This window comes from Neolamprologus multifasciatus, chromosome 16 (assembly GCF_963576455.1).
Source record: "Neolamprologus multifasciatus chromosome 16, fNeoMul1.2, whole genome shotgun sequence".
Lineage (NCBI taxonomy): Eukaryota > Metazoa > Chordata > Actinopteri > Cichliformes > Cichlidae > Neolamprologus > Neolamprologus multifasciatus.
The window spans coordinates 10225823-10243003 of record NC_140454.1 but is presented as its reverse complement, the minus strand read 5'-3'; the positions used below and the strand labels follow the sequence as shown (position 1 = coordinate 10243003).

Sequence of the window (17181 nt, the reverse complement as noted above, 5' to 3'; positions counted from 1 at the left end):
ATCTACAGGGACTTTTCTTGTCATGTACTTACAATGTATTTCCCACGGGAAATGTTCAGAAGACAAAAGGCTCCAAAAATGTATCTGCATCGTTTCAAATTTCCCAGGTCAGCTGCAGAAAAGTATTTGTCACAAATAGGAAACATTAAAGGGAGACTGGTGGTTTAATTTTGCAGAATTTCCCTCAGCTGTCCGTCCCTCACTTTTATAAATCGTTTTTTGTTCATACTTGTTGCTTCTTTCCCTCCTCCCATTCATTTCTCCGTTGTGCCTGCTAACATGAGGCTATCTACATATTTCATATCGAATCAGAGAAGCCTGATGATCAACTCAATATATTTGTTTCTCTTTTCTCTCTTTTTCCTCTCCCTCTCTCTTTCTCCAGGACAAAAAAGGGATTTTTGATGTGGACATGGTGAGAAAACTTGTGCCATCTTCCAGTGATCAGGATCAGTTAGCAGCCTTTGTGGACAGACTTCCCATTGGTCTCATTGTTTCAGGGGCTGAACTGGATCGAGTAGACTAAAATTCTATGCTATTTTATTTTGTGATTCAAAGGGACAAATTAAATATCCAGGGAGGGAAATATAAACATCGTCTTTCCTCCCCCAATGTTCATGTGGCCTCAGTTTTTTCAGCTTGCCCTCCTATGGTTCTCGTAAAGTAGGAGCGATGACATCCCAAAACCTCTTCTTCTCAGTCTTTTTACACAACGTGACCGAAGGATAGCCATCAGTTCCCACTGCAGCACTCGTGGACTGACACCAAGAGCCCAGTCCCTGGCTTCAGGCAGCATGGGAGACAGTAGCTGGGTGTGTCTGAGCCCGGCTGAGTTTAGCCAGCTGCAGCAGTACAGTGAATGTGAGTACCCGTGTGACTTGGTCCGGAGATTTGTTTGCATGGCAGAAATAGGTACATATAATGAGGTTTGTCTGTATGTGTCTCCATTTGTGTATAGCACATTCATGTATGCATTAGATGTTACTCAAAAGCTTTGTTTGCCAATCCAAATCATTTCAAAACATTTCAAATTATGTAGATTTACAATTAAGTGATGTATGCATGCATGCGTGTAAATATTGCCTCCAGTGGTGAGAAAAGGGGTACTGGTTCTGTTTTAGCTAGAATTTCAAAGCCACTTTGGGGCTATGTCAAGAAGAGCATCTGTTGTAAAAATCTGCCACATCAAACATGTAGACCAGCCTGCTGTGGGGACCCCTCGTAGCAAGGAAGCAGCTGACAGTATTTTATAGACATATATATGTCATATTTATACATAAAGCAATCGGAGGGATCCAAACACTGGCCCTTCAACCTGCTTGATTTGTATCGCATGACTCTTTGCCACTTATTAGCCTGCTGAATAAGCCTTGTGGCTATCTCTTCCCTCACTGTCAGCTGCATTTGTTAGTCAAAGGAGCATCTGTCTTCTTGCTCCTGCTGGATTGTGCGTGTCATTGTGAGTGATGAATAGAGTGTGATTCTCTCACGGAAGCTATTCCACTGAGGAATTACACAATCATGCATAAGTCATTGTCTTATAGACCCACACGAACAGCATGCAACATGTAAGATTCACCGGCTGATTGCAGAGCCATTAACCCCAATCCTTTCATGGTGATAATAGTAGGTGTTCCCCTAAAGACGATAGAAAAGTCATGCATAGGACTATTTTACTGTGTATGCTATGATTTAAAGCACTGATGTTGTCATTGGAGTGGTATTAGGACTGTTTGAATCTCTATGGTCTCCAAATACTGCATTATTAATTTAATATACAGCTGTACCTAAAACAGTGATGCACAAAGTGGTGTTTTTCAGTTTCAACAGGTGCACTAGAGGGGCAACAAGGAGACAACCCCCAAAACATAAATGGTTTTACAGGTGGAGGCCACTGACATTTTTCACTCCCTATCATTTTTGGCTGTTTTTTCCACCACTAGTTTTGCATTTACTGTACCTAGGGCCAGTGTCACTACTGGTAGCATGAGGCGGTACCTGAACACCACCTAGGTTGGTAGTCCAACCTCTCCTAGATGGCACATCAGTATCTTTCATTGGCAGAAAGTTGGCTGTGTCTCCCAGCACAGCCTTAAAAGCATGGAGGAGATTCTAGGAGAGGCGGTTACTCTAGGAAAGCTAGAGTAGCTGAGCTGTAGAAGGTCCTCATCTATCGCGTTACTGATATCTGCTCTTTTGTGCAAAGAGGAATAGGATGAGCACTTCCAGAGCAACAAAATTACCTCCAGCAGGCCACTGGTGTGAATATCTCACACCAAAAAATCAGAAACTGACTTCATGAGGGCCTAATGTCCTCTTGTGGGCCCTGTGCTCACTGCCTTGTGTCGCATTCGCCACAGAATACCGAATTGGCACGTCCACCACTGATGCCATGTGCTTTTCACTGATGATTCACTCTGAGCACGTATGACAGACATGAAAGTTTCTGGAGAAGCTGTGGAGGAGGTTATGCTGCTGGTAACATGATGGCATGATGATGCAAAGATCTCTACAGCACAGGCAATGCCACCCTGGTATATGGCTGAAATCCTTGAACTCATTATTGCTGCTTTTTAACTAAATATATGTCATGATGGGAGGTAATGAGTTTTACTGGTTAACCTGTAAAATTCACCATTCTTTTGTTAGAAACCGTTTATGACATGTCTAGTGAATTACTCACACAGTGCAACTTACCCTACTGTAGCACACAGTTAGTGTTTGGCAGAGATATGGTGAATATGTATGAAGGAGTTGTTGGAGACGCGGTGGGGGGATTTGCATATATATCCATGCATACTCATTTAGAAAATAAACTCTTTAAGGCAGGAAGAGTTATTCCCATGGAAGAAACTTAATGACACATTACAGAGGAGGAACTTGCATGTTTTTAGAAACAATACACTTTCTTAAACTTAACATGTGGAAGTAGCACAGTGGATTAATGAAGCACACACACAAAAACCCACCCTCCAAGCCCTCCTTTTTTCTTGCTGCATCTGTGCTCCAGCAGGGTTTTTGACCTTGGCTGCCTTAGAGAAAAAATGTAGCGAGGAAATTTCACGAGTGGACTTGTTGCACAGATGGCATCCATCACGATACCACGCCGGAATTCACTGAGCTCTTGAGAAGGACCCATTCTTTCACAAATATTTGTAGAAGAGTCTGCATAACTAGGTACTTGATTGTATACACCTGTGGCCATGAAAGTGATTGGAACAGCTGAATACAATGATTTGAATGGGTGAGTGAATATTTTTGACAATATAGTGTATCAAAAATATTTTTGGCTGCTCTCTTGTTATCAAAAGCTCCAGATATTTTAATTTGGCAAGAATTTACCCCTTGTGCCTTTTGTGATACAGCCGCAAAGGGATTTGTGTCTCCTCACTAGATCGGGTATTTTAACCCACGTCTCACGTTACCTGAGACTGTATCCTCATCCTCATTGTCTCCTTGTGTCACTCTAATCACGGCAGATATAGGAAACATTTCCATAACTCCTTTTTTTTTTTTTTTTGCCTGTCCCGTTTGGCTCTTTTGCCATCAGAATTATTGTCTAAAGGCGAAGAAAGATGCCCAATGGATTTACTTCCATAACTCTGAGTACTCAAAGCACTGTATACAACATTCATCCAATCACACCCGTTCTCCCAAGCACTAACTCTAAGCTGAGTGCTTTTCTAACAACATTCACACTCTGATGGATGCATTGGAGAGCAAGTTCGCGCTAGTATCTTGCCCATGCAGACTGGAGGAGCCAGGGTTCGAACCACCAACCTTCCGATCAGTAGGTGACCTGCTCTACCTCCTGAGCTACAGCCCCCCCGTTGTGTATGCGTTGCGGTGATGGTGGTCCTGTGGTTTTCATGCACACATGTACATTTGCTCTTTCTAATTATTTGACAGATGGCCGTGGGATGAGGTCAGTATTCTGCACAAAGGCATTTAGTGTGCGCGTATAAAGGATTTGCATCAAAATGTGAGAAATACGCAATGTCCCTTTTCCTTTTTAACAGGCTGACTCACCAGCTTAACTGATCCAGAGCGCCTTCTTACAGATGAGACTGTTTATCTGGGAATTTATTTATGAGTTGTATCATGTTTATTTATTTTTTGTATCCCCATTTTGGTTAAGGTGTATGTGAGTCAAAGTAAAATACATTGCTCTGTGTGGAGTGTTAACTCAGTTTTTCTCTTGCCTCTTCAGACTCCACAAAGAAGCTGAAGGATGTGCTGGAGGAGTTTCATGGTGGAGGAGTCCTTTCCAAATACAATCCAGAGCAGGTATGTCTGCAGCACAATTCCCTGCTCCATTATTCTTCTTGCACTTTGATCTCTTTTTGTCCCTTTCTGCTTGATATCCTGACTCTTTCCTGCACACTAACAAAAACAGAATCAGCCTCATTATTCAGGTGCTTGTTAAGTTCCTCTAAATCAGGGTGCTATGAGTCTTCGAAATGCTTAGTCAGCCCCAAATTTAGGATGATTATCTGTGTTTAAACACAGCCCGAATTTCATCACTACCTCTGCCACCTGATGTCAGCAGATCAGCTCCCAGCTGTATTGTAGACTCCTGTGTCTGAGGCTTTTGGTGGAAAAATGTTTATATCATAGTCTGGGCTTTGAACTATATTTCTTAGGATTAAGTCACATTTCTTTATTCACTGAGTTATTACCCAGCATCAGTGTTGGGTAGTAACGGAATACATGTACGGGTGTTCTGCGAATCCATACTCTGACGGGTAAAGTTAAGTGTTAAACATTAAAGTTGCAGAGCAGTAACAGACGGCTTGTTTAGATGGGCATTTTCTTTTTAGTGAATTCTCTCTAAAAGGAACAGCATCTAAGCAAAGCACAAGACAGGAACAGTTTATATGAGAACGCACAGCACCATGTTTGGCAAAAACCAAGCACAGTGTAAACACCTCACACCAGCTGTCAATCACGGTGATGGAGGGGTGATGATTTGGGTTTGTTTTGCAGCCACACAACCTGGTCACTTTGCAGTTATTAAGTTAATGATGAATCCTCTGTGTACCAACGTATTCTAAAGTCTAATGTAAAGCCATCTGTCCCACAACTAAAGCTTGGCTGAAACTGGGTTATGCAAACACACCAGAAATCAACAGCAGAACGATTGAAAAGGAAAAGAATTGAAGCTTTAAAACAAACAGCCAAAGTCCGGACCTCAATCTGACTTAAGTGCTGTGGCAGAACGGGCCAGAATTCCCATTCTGGACTGATAAAGTCATGGCAAAGGTGTTCTACAGGCTACTGAATCATGACTTGTACTTTAATGATGAGATAAATGGCTTCTCAGTAGACCCGCTGCTCAGATGCCTTGATGAAATAAGGGCCTGGATGGCTTTGAACTTTTTACATTTTAATGAACAGAAAACAGAAGTGATGGTTTTTGGTGGCGCTTCTGAGGCCACTATTATAGATCTTGGTTCGCTGGCACAGTATGTTAAACCAGTCATCACTAATCTGGGAGTTAAAATAGAGGCAAATCTTCAATTTGAAAGCCAGGTCAGAGCTGTTGTAAGATCTAGCTTTTTTCATTTGAGAGAATTAGCCAAAATAAAGCCTATCTTATCGAAACAGCAGTTTGAGACAGTAATCCATGCCTTTGTTACTTCTAGGCTGGATTATTGTAACTCACTTTATTTTGGGGTTAGTGATGCGTCCATTAGGCGCCTGCAGGTTGTGCAAAATGCTGCAGCACGTCTTTTAACTGGAACAAAAAAGTCTGAGCACATTACCCCAATTTTAATTTCACTCCACTGGCTACCTGTACATTTTAGGATTGTTTTTAAAATTCTCTTATTTGCTTTTAAATCTCTTAATGGCCTGCCCCCCCCCCCCCCCCCCCCCCCAACCTCTCGGAGCTACTACAACCATATACACCTGCCCGTTCCCTTAGGTCCGCCAATCAGCAGCTCCTTAAGGTACCGAAAACTAAGTCTAAATTTAAAGGTGATCGTGCTTAAACTGTAGTTGCTCCAAAGTTGTGGAATGATCTACCCTTGCATGTTAGGCAGGCCTCTTCTCTTTCTGAATTTAAAAGTTTTCTTAAAACATATTTATTTGCTGAAGCCTTTGGCATTGATTAGAGGGGTTGACTCTATTTGTTTTAACATGTTTCAATTTATTTTAGTTTTTTATTTTATCTTATCTTATCTCATTTTAATTTTTATTTACTTATGCTATTAGCATGTACAGCACTTTGTGAACTCTGGTTTTATGTTAAAGTGCTTTATAAATAAAGGTGGTATGGTATGGTATGGTATGGTACTTTAATGATGCTGTACTGTAATCATAAATGATGGAAGCACATAGACTGATGGTTCAACCGATGAACAGCAGAAGGCAGCTCCATAAGAACATGTTTATAGGGACTAAAGAACCCAGAATACAGGTTTTATAACTCATTTACCTGATATGCACAGAAGACGATAACAGGTTACAGGTTGTTGTATTTCAGCTGCACATCACTGGGCCATGAGCTGTCTTGAATAATAAACTGTAACTATACAAAGGAATAACATTTAGGCTTTAATTTATTAATGCTATAATGTCATAATCAGCCGATCTGTATATATTTGGAGATAGTACTTCCACTTACATCAGAATTTGTACACATACAAAGTATCAAATCTTCCTTTGGCTGCTCCCTTTAGGAGCCACCACAGCAGATCATGTGCCTCCATCTCACCTTATCCCCAGCATCCTCTTCTGTCATACAAACCCGTGGCCTCTGTATGTCCTGTCACACCAACCCTCTGCATGTCACAACACGTCTCATACACAAAAAGTGTGTTAAGAATAAATGTACTTTTACATACGTAGTTATAACAGTTCGATTTTTTTAGGCGAACTATTAAAACCTTACAGACTTCAGACTAATGTCAGAAAATTGGCATATTGTAGAAATAATATTTGAAGTGTGATTTAAAGTTTTAAAATGGCACATTAAAACCTTTAAATAGGTTTACACAACACTTGGCATATGTTTTATGTGGTATGCTATTTGTTCCTTTATGAAAATTGCACATGAGACAACTTATGAGAACCAGTAGTTCATTTCTTAAGCCACTCTGAAAAGTCACAATGCCTTCTCATGTTCAAAGCAATTGAGACAGGAGGAGTTGAGTAGTTTTAAAGTCACATATTCAGAAACGGGAGGATGCCGGGGTGGATGGATGAGCTGACATAACACTTTGTGTTTGCTTCAGACACATGACCAGTAAGCTCATGCTGGTCAGAATTTAATCATTTGTGCACAACGTCTTGATCCATGCTGAATCACCCAGTTAAGTAAATCCCAACAGGTTGATTCTGTTCGCCCGGATGTAGCATTTTCAGTGGGAGAAACTGAATGAGTGACGAAACGTCTCTCCCAACAGAATCAAACTTTTGGGATTTGTGTTCAATTGTTCACCTAAACGAGTCTTCACCCAAATTGTACTCAAATGTTTTTGCGTTGAGATAAACTGTGAACAGGATGAGTGTCACGGTTGACGATGGCCAACCGTGGGGAAAGTGAGGGAAGGAGGACCCAGGCGCGGAGCTCTGTGTATAAGCAGTGCGTTTATTTACAGTGTATGGAACCAAACAACAATAAATCCCCGTGCTTTCCCCAGACTCCCGTGTCGTGTCCTCCTTGTGCTCTCTGCTCCCGTGTGTCTGCACTCCCGGTGCTCGCTGCTCTTCAGGCTTCCCACGCTCCTCCTGCAGGAAACGATAGCGGCAGCTGTCAGGAAACTTATATATAACAGGCATGCACTATAACAGGCATGCACTCAAAGACTAAACCTAAACTGGATGACTAACGTGGAGTCTCACGCAATGATCCCACGTCAGTGGGAGCTCCAAGACTCTCCTAAGTAGCTCCCCCGACGAGCCCTGATCAGCAGCAGGTGTGTGGCAGGAGCTTCGGGTGTGGCCAGTCCCCTAGCAGGGCCACACCCACCAGGCCTGAAGGCGCCTGTAAACCGGTGTTTGCAGAAACACCTGCATCCGTACACACACACACACATATCTGCAAGCATGGAGAAGAGGGGCAGCAACACCAAAAATACATATAATATAACATAAGTCCATAACTGCTCGGGGATCCTGGGTCGCTCAGACCCGGGACCCTGGCAATGACTCACTACGTCACTGACATTCTGTTTATATATTTTTGTACGATGGTCTTTTTTGGTCTTTTGTTTTTACAAAAAGCCTCTAATCGTAAAAAAGCACAATTAGAGCTCCAGTGTATTTAGTTAAATAATTATTTTTGTGCCTGTATTCTGAACTAAATCTTAACAAAAGCTATGTCATAATATTAAAGGGTTAGTTGTTATTGTTGTTCGTGATCTCCTATTCTTATGCATCAGACAGCTATTTGGGTTAGAGTCATGGTTTAACATTTCATATGGCTTAGGGCTAATTTTATGCGTCGGAGTGGAGGACTGGTGAAGGTAATCAACTGATGTTCATTAAATCTATGCTTTCATGTGATGCTCAGCCTCTCCCTGTCACCTTCATATTCTCATATGAGAGCCTCATTTTTCTTTCTTACTCTGTTCATTATCACCTCCACTTGGCTGTACAATTGTCCTCAGTATTTGCGATGACACAACTAACAGCCTGGCTGGACATTTGGCGCCACAGAACCAGACTTAATGTTCACGTGGGCTTTCTGAGACCCCGTTGTCACCTGGCGCCACCGTGACGACTCCAGTCCTGCATCTGCCATCCATCAGTGTGTGTGCGCTTGTGCATGTGTGTCTGTGCGTGTGCGCATAACCCCCAATGAGTCATCGCTGCATCAAGCTAGCTGTTGTGGAATCCACTCAGGAAGTAGACCTTTCTTTCTTCCCACTCACTCATTGTTTTTATTGAGCTTTTATTTTTAGCCAAAGTGTGGTCCTGAATCTTTACAATGATAATAATAATAATGAAAAATGACTGACACATGGAGCTCTCGGTGTTGTTGGGTTTTCTCCAATTTAGCAAACAAATAAATATCGCCCTATCATTCTCAGTGACTGATGAGTGACTGAGAAACAAAGACTGAACATCACACCCACAGATTTCTTTTAACAAAAGGCGAAGTCTCTATAAGCATCTGTCATGACAGTGTGGGAGTGATGTCTTTTGGCTTTGCTCTATGCACTTTGTTTGTTGGCCAAGGTTTCAATGAAACAGTGCAAATGTTTGGAGAGCTGTTTTTGAGACATGCAAATTATTTATGTGCTTAAAATGTTTAAGTTGGGTGTGCACTTCATGATTGTCAGGTTGATGTGATTTGGATGTGCTGGCTGATCAAACCCAGACAGACTGGGTCACTTCCAGCTGGGCTTAGTTGGTGTTGACAGCTTGTAGAAAGTGTTATCTTTATTTTTAGGAACCAGTCATTGTTGCCTGTTCTCACTATGTTTTTGAAAAATATATCTAATATTTGTGATTTACAGAGTGTTCACAGAATGTTTTCCCTGTGTCTCTGTGTGTGTTCATAGGTGACTCTAAATTGGCTGTAGGTGTGAATGTTCTTCTACAGCAGCGGTCCCCAACCCCCGGTCCCCGGCCACGGACCGGTATCGGTCCTTGAGTCGTTTGGTACCGGGCCGCGAAAGTTGAGGCTCGAGTGTGAAATTTATGGTTTTGAGGGTTTTTATCACTCGGTTTCCCTGGGTCTTTTCCTGTGTTGTAGGAGTGTTTTATTTTGAAAGTAATATTTACACATTACCATAGCGACCAGAGTGCATTAAGGGGCAGAGAGGAGGATGTTACGCTCAGTGTTGTTGGCGCATTTCTGGAGGACGCTGCTAATAAAGTTACACAATTACACAGCGAATTCATGTTTATTATTATATTAACAAAATACCATAGTTTTTGTCTCGGTCGTATCCTTTTATTTTGTTGTATTATCCATCACACCTTAAAGGCCGGTCCGTGAAAATGTTGTCTGACATTGAACCGGTCCATGGTGCCAAGGTTGGGGACCGCTGTTCTGCAGCCAGTAAAATAAGTACTGAGTATTGAACATGTCACCAAGTTTCTAGGAAACATATTTCTAAAGCTCCTTGACATCTCACCAGATTTTGGTAACAACCCATCCAATCCACTCATGCAAAGAATCAAACCACAGATGTCCATAACTTATGTGCAATAATCAGAAATGACACAGGGAAAAAGTATTGAATACGTGAAAAAAGCATGGAAATCAAGACACCATACACTATCAAATAGAAATTAATTAGAAATTAATTAGAAAAAATCTTGCAGTGCTAATTAATATCAGCTGGCTTAGTCCCAACTGATGGCCTATAAAAAGGTGTCTCATTACCAACGTATCACACAAGAAACAACCAATGAGCTCTCTCGAGACCTTTGCAACTTTAATGTTGCAAACATAATAATGAGATTGGTTACAGAAGAATTTAAACTACTAATAAATAAATATATGGTTTGATTTCTTTGCATGTGTGGATTGAATAGGTTGTTACTGACATCTGGTGAGAATTTCATGTCAATAGCACCTTTGGAAATATATTTACTTAAAAAACTGGTGATGTGTTCAGTACTTATTTTGCCTGCTGTATCTCTCTCTCTGTCAGCTCTGCATCAAACTGGCTACCTGTCCATGGTGGACTTTGGCTCCTGAGACCCTGAATCTGGTAAAGGAAATAGAAAGGAATGGATGGATTTGTGGCTGCTGTAAAGTTGCCAGTGTTGATTGGCTCCGTTTTTTTCTTCCACGGGGAAGCTAGCTGGGGCTTTTCTCCACTTCACAGAGGTGGTAAACTTTTATTGCAGGCAGTCTTTTATTTGTTATAAGTAGATATGAACAAATCCTGCTTTTGTGGTGCTCTTTTTTGCTCTGTTAAAGTGTCTGCTTTATCCTTAAGCAGCAGTATCAGGGTCTAGCAACTGTATCCAATCAAAGAACCACTCACTATTCTTTTTTTAGATTCTATTTTTGGCATTTTAAGCCTTTATTTGACGGCACAGTGGAGAGAGTAGACAGGAAAGCTGTTCGAGAGAGTGTGATGAAATGACATGCAGGAAACGATCTGGGGCAGGCTCAAACCCAGTTCAATTTTTACTTTATGAAGATTTTTTAGCTGTTCTTGCAACTTCTAGTAGTTAACTTATAAAAGCACACCTTAGAATTTGCTTGTTAAGCACACACTACTAGTTCTGGGGCAGGTTCTTCATTCATGCCAGGCCCAGCAGTTCTCTGCTCAGGTGCTTAGAGCTGATCAAAAATGACAGCGGTGGATGGAACAGTGATGCATAAGCAAAGTCAATCAAAGCATTTGACAGACGAGCTAAGAGAAGAAAAAAAAGAAGAAGATTAAATGGAGCATGTAAAAGTGTCATTTGGGAGATATTTACAGATCAGCAGCCTTGAGCTCGCTCACACAGAGAACAGCCTGTAGTTACTCTCGGGAAAAAGTGTTACCCAGAGGAATGAGAATTTTTGCAAATGCATCTGGAGGTACTTAGATTCAAAGCACGGTATCAACCTATGAAAAGCAGCTTTTTGTATGTCCTGATTTCATATAAAGTACATTCTGTGGTATGTGTGCACATGAGCATATTTGACTGAATCTGCTGTGCTGATGGACACCGAATTAAAGCCTTGCAGTGTGTTTGGCCAAATAAGGAGAAGCGAGTGATATGAATAATGCCTGGCAGGATTTAGGAGCTCTCAGGGTTAGGTTAGCAGTGTCGAGCTGAGGGCGGATCCTTACCACTGTGTGCTCTTCTCCGATGGGCATCAGTTACAGCAGCTCCAAACCTGCAGAACAGAAGCATTTTAAAAGTGTGTCTGTCTTCAAAGTGAAAAGAATCAACTGTACTTTCTACTATTTTAGAACATACTAAATTCTGTACAACCTTAATATATTTGCTAGTTTTACTTGTATTTACTGTTTTGTTTATTATTATCATTATTATTGAAACAGAACTCTTAAACAACCCACTAAGAACAAATATGACAGACAGTTTTGGTAGTGATGGGAGCCCTTATAAGAGGTTATCAAAACGTTTTGAGTCCAGCTGCTATTTTTAGATCCCCATGCAGAAGTCCTGTTATGGACCCTTTGTACTTGTGCCTCTGTGAGAAGTGCTGGATTTCCTCGTGTGTGTCAAAATGGCGATCCTTCATTTTGATTTCCAGTTTTGGGAATAAAGTTGCCTGAAGACAAATCTGGTGAACAGAGCAGGTGTGTTTTATGTACTGTGTTTTCATCGCATTTTGTGCTGGCACACACCATTCCATGTGCAGTTTAGATTGTTTCCACTTAATATCTTCTGTAAGAGATTACAGGGCATCATACTTGAACTCTGCAATGGCAGTCTCACCCTGGAGACTACTTCACCGTGCAGAACTCCTTGTACGTTTATAAAAACAAAAACAAACCAAAAAACACAGGCTTGCTTCTGGCCTCGTTCATTACCTGAAATTCTGCATCCAGGCTTTGAAACTATTGACTCATCTGAAAACTGTGGAAAACTGCCGAGGCTTCACTGGAGAACCAACTCATCATTAGTAATGATCCTTCACACAAAATTGGTGTCAGTTTGAAACAACATAATGTCTGCTCTCTGCACAAGTTTGAGGACCATTGTAAAATTGCAAAGCACAAGATCCCAACCCTGTCCCAACTAAACAATTGTCATAAAACCTTTTTTCTCTCCATTCTGAGGTGCAGACTCCTTAATTTGCACACCTTAATTCTCCCATGCACCTTCATAGATAACTTGAATCTTTTCTTTGGCAACATACCACATTTTTGTGAGTGGATGGGCTCATAGGGGCTCTGAAATGTTAAAAGCTAATGTTCTCAATGCAATCCCAATTGCTGTTTTCTGATAGCACCTATGCTGGATTAGAGCCAAGTGTCACGGTGGAGTGTGTATGGAGGACCCAGGTGTGGACACAGGCGAAGGAACAGAGTTAATACTAACAAATGGCGAGCCTTTATTTCGGCTGATATACATGAAAGATAAATCAAAGCGAGAAAACAAACTAGACTGTGAAACTATGATTCAACTAAGACACTATGAACTGGACTAGGATTTCTACGACAAGGGTAAGATCCACATACAACACGAGGCTGAGCACACGAAGACTGAGGACTTAGATACACACATGAGGTGATCAGGGGAAGTGGAGACACATGAGGACACAGCTGATTCGAATGAAACAGGGGGGAGTAAAACTAACCACATGAACACAGAACACAAGACCCTTTTCAAAATAAAACAGGAGACAACACAAGCTTAACAGACCTAAAACACATGACAGTCTAGACAAGGAACGACACACAGAAACCAAGGAGACAGCTGATAAGTAATCGTTAACCTAAACCTCCACTAAACCCGAAATAAGAATAACACACAAACTTATAATCACCAAACTAAAATGAGAACTTCAAAATTACAAAATAAGACCCAGAGACCCAGCCTGGTTTTTCAGCAGTACAGTATATATGAGTAAAATAACTATTATGAACAGATGATTTCCTCAGATGCCTTGCCCAAAGTCTAGACCAAGTGGTTTTGCTTTAAAAAAACAACTTGTAAAGATCAATAGACAGCATCCTGAAAACTCTTGAAAACAATCAGGCATTTTATCTTTTCTGCCCAATTTTTAACAATATCCTTGATAAACCCCTTCTACTTCTTTTTTTGATAAAATAACATTTCAACACTTAGTTCTCAGTCATCTCATAAAGCTGCCAAAAACCGTCTGTCATGTTATTGTCCAAATTTTAGACATATGTTACTGTATTAGACTAGTGTAAGCCGAAATCTAGTTTATATATATATATTATATATATTATATCTTTGAAACATCTTTGTAACATCTTTGTAACATCTCCTTCATATCTTTGCAACGTTGTCCACTTGATTCACCTGCTTCAAATAAACTGTTTTGAAATCAGTTTTACAACTAGAAGTCAGATAGATTTAAATCATCACTTCAGCTTGACTTGAAATTTGTTTTATAAGCACTGGTTGTGTACAAAAGCATCTCTAATTCTATATGTTGTCCACCAGATATACAAACTGAAAACAAATTCTCTTTTAACTTGATAAATCATAGGGACACCTACAGTAAACTTGGTGATCCATCCCTCCTTCACCTCAGTGCTGATCTGATCGATAGACTTATAACTCTTATTTGTAATTTAACACTTTCTACAGCCATTTTTTTTTATATGGAAAGCTGCACAGGTCTTACTACTCGATAAAAGTAATGACCCTAGTCACTTAACTAATTACCACCCTATTTAAAACTGTTTAGTCCTAAAGCCCTAGATAATGGGCAATTAAAGTGTATAACATTTTACAGTGATAGCAGACAGGTTTTAGATCATGTCGCAGAACAATGCCTGCAGTGTGTGTGTACGTAACAATAGTATGGAAACTCTTGATCATCAGTATTGTGCTGCACTTTTGATAGATCCATCAAAAACATTCAATTCAGTAGATTGTGGCATTTTATGAGAAAAAACACACAGGTAGATCTTTTTGGACTTCTTCTTTTCACTGTGTACGCAAACAATGTTATCAGTGTTACCCAAAACTGTAATGTGCATTTTTATGCAGACACTATTTTATATGCCACTGATTTGGCAAATCTATAGAAACAAGAAAATTACATCCAAAGATTGGATTTTTATATAAAAATAAATCACCATACAAGTTTGTCTGCATAAATAGGCAATTCTTTTCCGAGTCACCATCACACCTTACATGGAAAGGTGGGCTAGTACGTGCTACTGGAGTGATTTCCAAAGTGTAGGCTGGGGCCACGAAGGTACTGCAGGTGGGCCACAGAAACAACATACCTGAATTTAAAAGTACTCAGCAGTATGTACACATACATATTTATATAAATGTATTTATATAAAATTGATTTAAAAATAGCAACAGGAGGTGATAGTTTGCGATGTTAATCATTAATCTGGCTTAACTGTACAGCCCTTGTATTGTTTGTGTCCCAGCTGCAGGTGGGTCGTAAATATGCTTTAACGCGTTGCATATGAGTGGGTAACATTTGCAACTGATAGCCAACAGTGTGGTCACTGATGGCTGTCACTTTATCTTATCTTAGCCACTATTGGCTAATGTTTGGTTTATGTGTTTTTTTAAGGAAATACATCATTTTCTCCTGTATTTTGATAAGAATGAAGATTTAAGGCTCAGTGTGCCCCATGGGATTTTCTGGTATGGAAATTCCCATCCCTGGGAATGGCTGCCCTAGTGAATCAAGGAGCATTGCATGATGTTTATTTACAAGGCTCAACTGCAAAGATTGCCTGCATACCTCTGTTCCTTGACTGAATTTAAACATAGTACTTAAAATATCAGATCACAGGACCCCTTAACATTAGCTGTACCTCACATTCACACTGAACTTGAAAAGTCTTGATTTAAATCCTTTGCTGTTACTTAGTTAGTTAAAAGTTGCAAAAACTATGAAACTTGACTATCTGATTTCACTGAAAATTTTTAAAGAGTTGAAAGACTTTTTCTTTATTTGTAATCACTTATGATTTGTTTTATTACATAGCTGGGTGTCTTTTTTCTGTATACATGTCTCTCTTAAAACAGATCTTGACCTCAATGAGACTACCTGTTAACAAGCTTGTTAATGCAAACTTAAAAATGTAATGTTTTCATTTGATGAGTAGTACAAAAGATGATTATATAGTTATTTTTAAAACCATTTTTTTCTAAAAAATGCCATTGTCACTCGCACAAACTCTGCCCATGGTTGCCGTGACCTTTTCCAGTAGACCATACCTCCTTTTATCATTTTTTCAGCCTGACTTCCTGCTTGATGGTACACCAATGTTGTCCTAGTCAGAAAGCATCACTACCATCGCCACTGAAGATTCCCACGAACAAGCTAATTCCTTTTCTTCTTTTACCCACTCCTCCCTCACTCTTCCTCCTTCCTCCCTACCTTTCTCCCCATTTCCTCTTTATTGTTCCAAATGTTAAACAGAAGCAAGACGTTCTCAACCAAGTAAGCCTCAGCCCGGTGGGCTCTGCATGCTGTGTGGTGTCTGTGTCGGCAGACTGCATGCACATTCTGTCCACTAACATAACATAACCACGCCCTTACTGCTGCAGATGATCTGTTACACAGCCAGGTGAAAAGGCCATGGGGCTGTTGAGTTCAGTGCTAGTATGTACCCACCATATTGCTGTATCAGGGGAAGCTGTGTGTGTGTGTGTGTGTGTGTGTGTGTGTGTGTGTGTGTGTGTGTACATTAACATAACACAACATAACATTTCTGTATTCAGCAATGTGACTATTACATGTTTTACTGTGTATAATTTTTGTGTATATATCTTTATTTACATTCTTTTTAAAGCCATTGGGCCTCCAAGCTCAAATGTTTTTTTTTCTGGATGCAGCTTCTAGTACATCCATTCAGTCATTACTAAGCTTAAAGATGTGATGGTCAGTTGATACCACATTTACATTGAACTGTTTAAGAAAATACTGGCATGGCACTACAAATCACGACTGTGGACTCTCATTTCAGGCCAGATCAACTAAAGCTGGAAACCCCATCACATTTTCTTTTCTGTCCATGGGTGGTGGTATTGGTGTATAAATGTCCATCAGTAAGTCTGTTAACATCTTTGCCCTTTCCTTTGTCACGCAGCCTATTGACTATGAGGGTTTCCAGCTCTTCATGGTGACTTATTTGGAGAATGACATACCAGAAGAGCTTTGTCAACATCTCTTTACTTCCTTCAAGAGCAAGACGGGAGGCTGTTCTCCAGACCAGTCTCGGGCAGGAACGAGCTTATTGGGTAGGCTGCTTGTGTTGTTGTCTTAAATAATACTCATCCCAGTAATATTTACCCCACACATCTAGTGGGAATGGATGTGGGAAGTTGGGTAATACTGTTACATTATTAGAGGTAACACAGGGTAACAAACTGTGCAGATATAGGAGGTCAAGGCTGGGGATAATTGTATAATTGTGACCATGATGCCATATATGTTATTATTTGAATCAAACCCTAAACCTGTTTCCAAACATAATAAAGCTGCCATATCCCTAAACCTAACCAAATAGAGCAAATAATATATACATATATGCACTGCTTCAGGCTGGAGGACACACCATTCTAATGATGTGTCGT

At 40.4% G+C, this 17181-nt stretch overlaps 1 protein-coding gene across 7 annotated transcripts in view; it reads left to right on the top strand.

Moving 5' to 3' along the window:
• dgkg (diacylglycerol kinase, gamma) overlaps positions 1-17181 on the top strand; it is a 142259-nt gene that overhangs the window by 22816 nt on the left and 102262 nt on the right. For 4 of the 7 annotated variants that reach the window (XR_014869996.1, XM_085136647.1, XM_085136646.1 and 1 more), the window contains exons 2-5: positions 386-861; positions 4211-4287; positions 16025-16045; positions 16695-16845. Coding sequence is in view for 6 of the 7 variants with exons in the window: in XM_085136647.1 (XP_084992773.1) it covers positions 795-861; positions 4211-4287; positions 16025-16045; positions 16695-16845 (316 nt within the window). In the remaining variant the exon portion in view is untranslated. The remainder of the gene's footprint in view (positions 1-385; positions 862-4210; positions 4288-16024; positions 16046-16694; positions 16846-17181) is intronic. The other 3 variants (XM_085136651.1, XM_085136648.1, XM_085136650.1) reach the window with 1 other exon arrangement.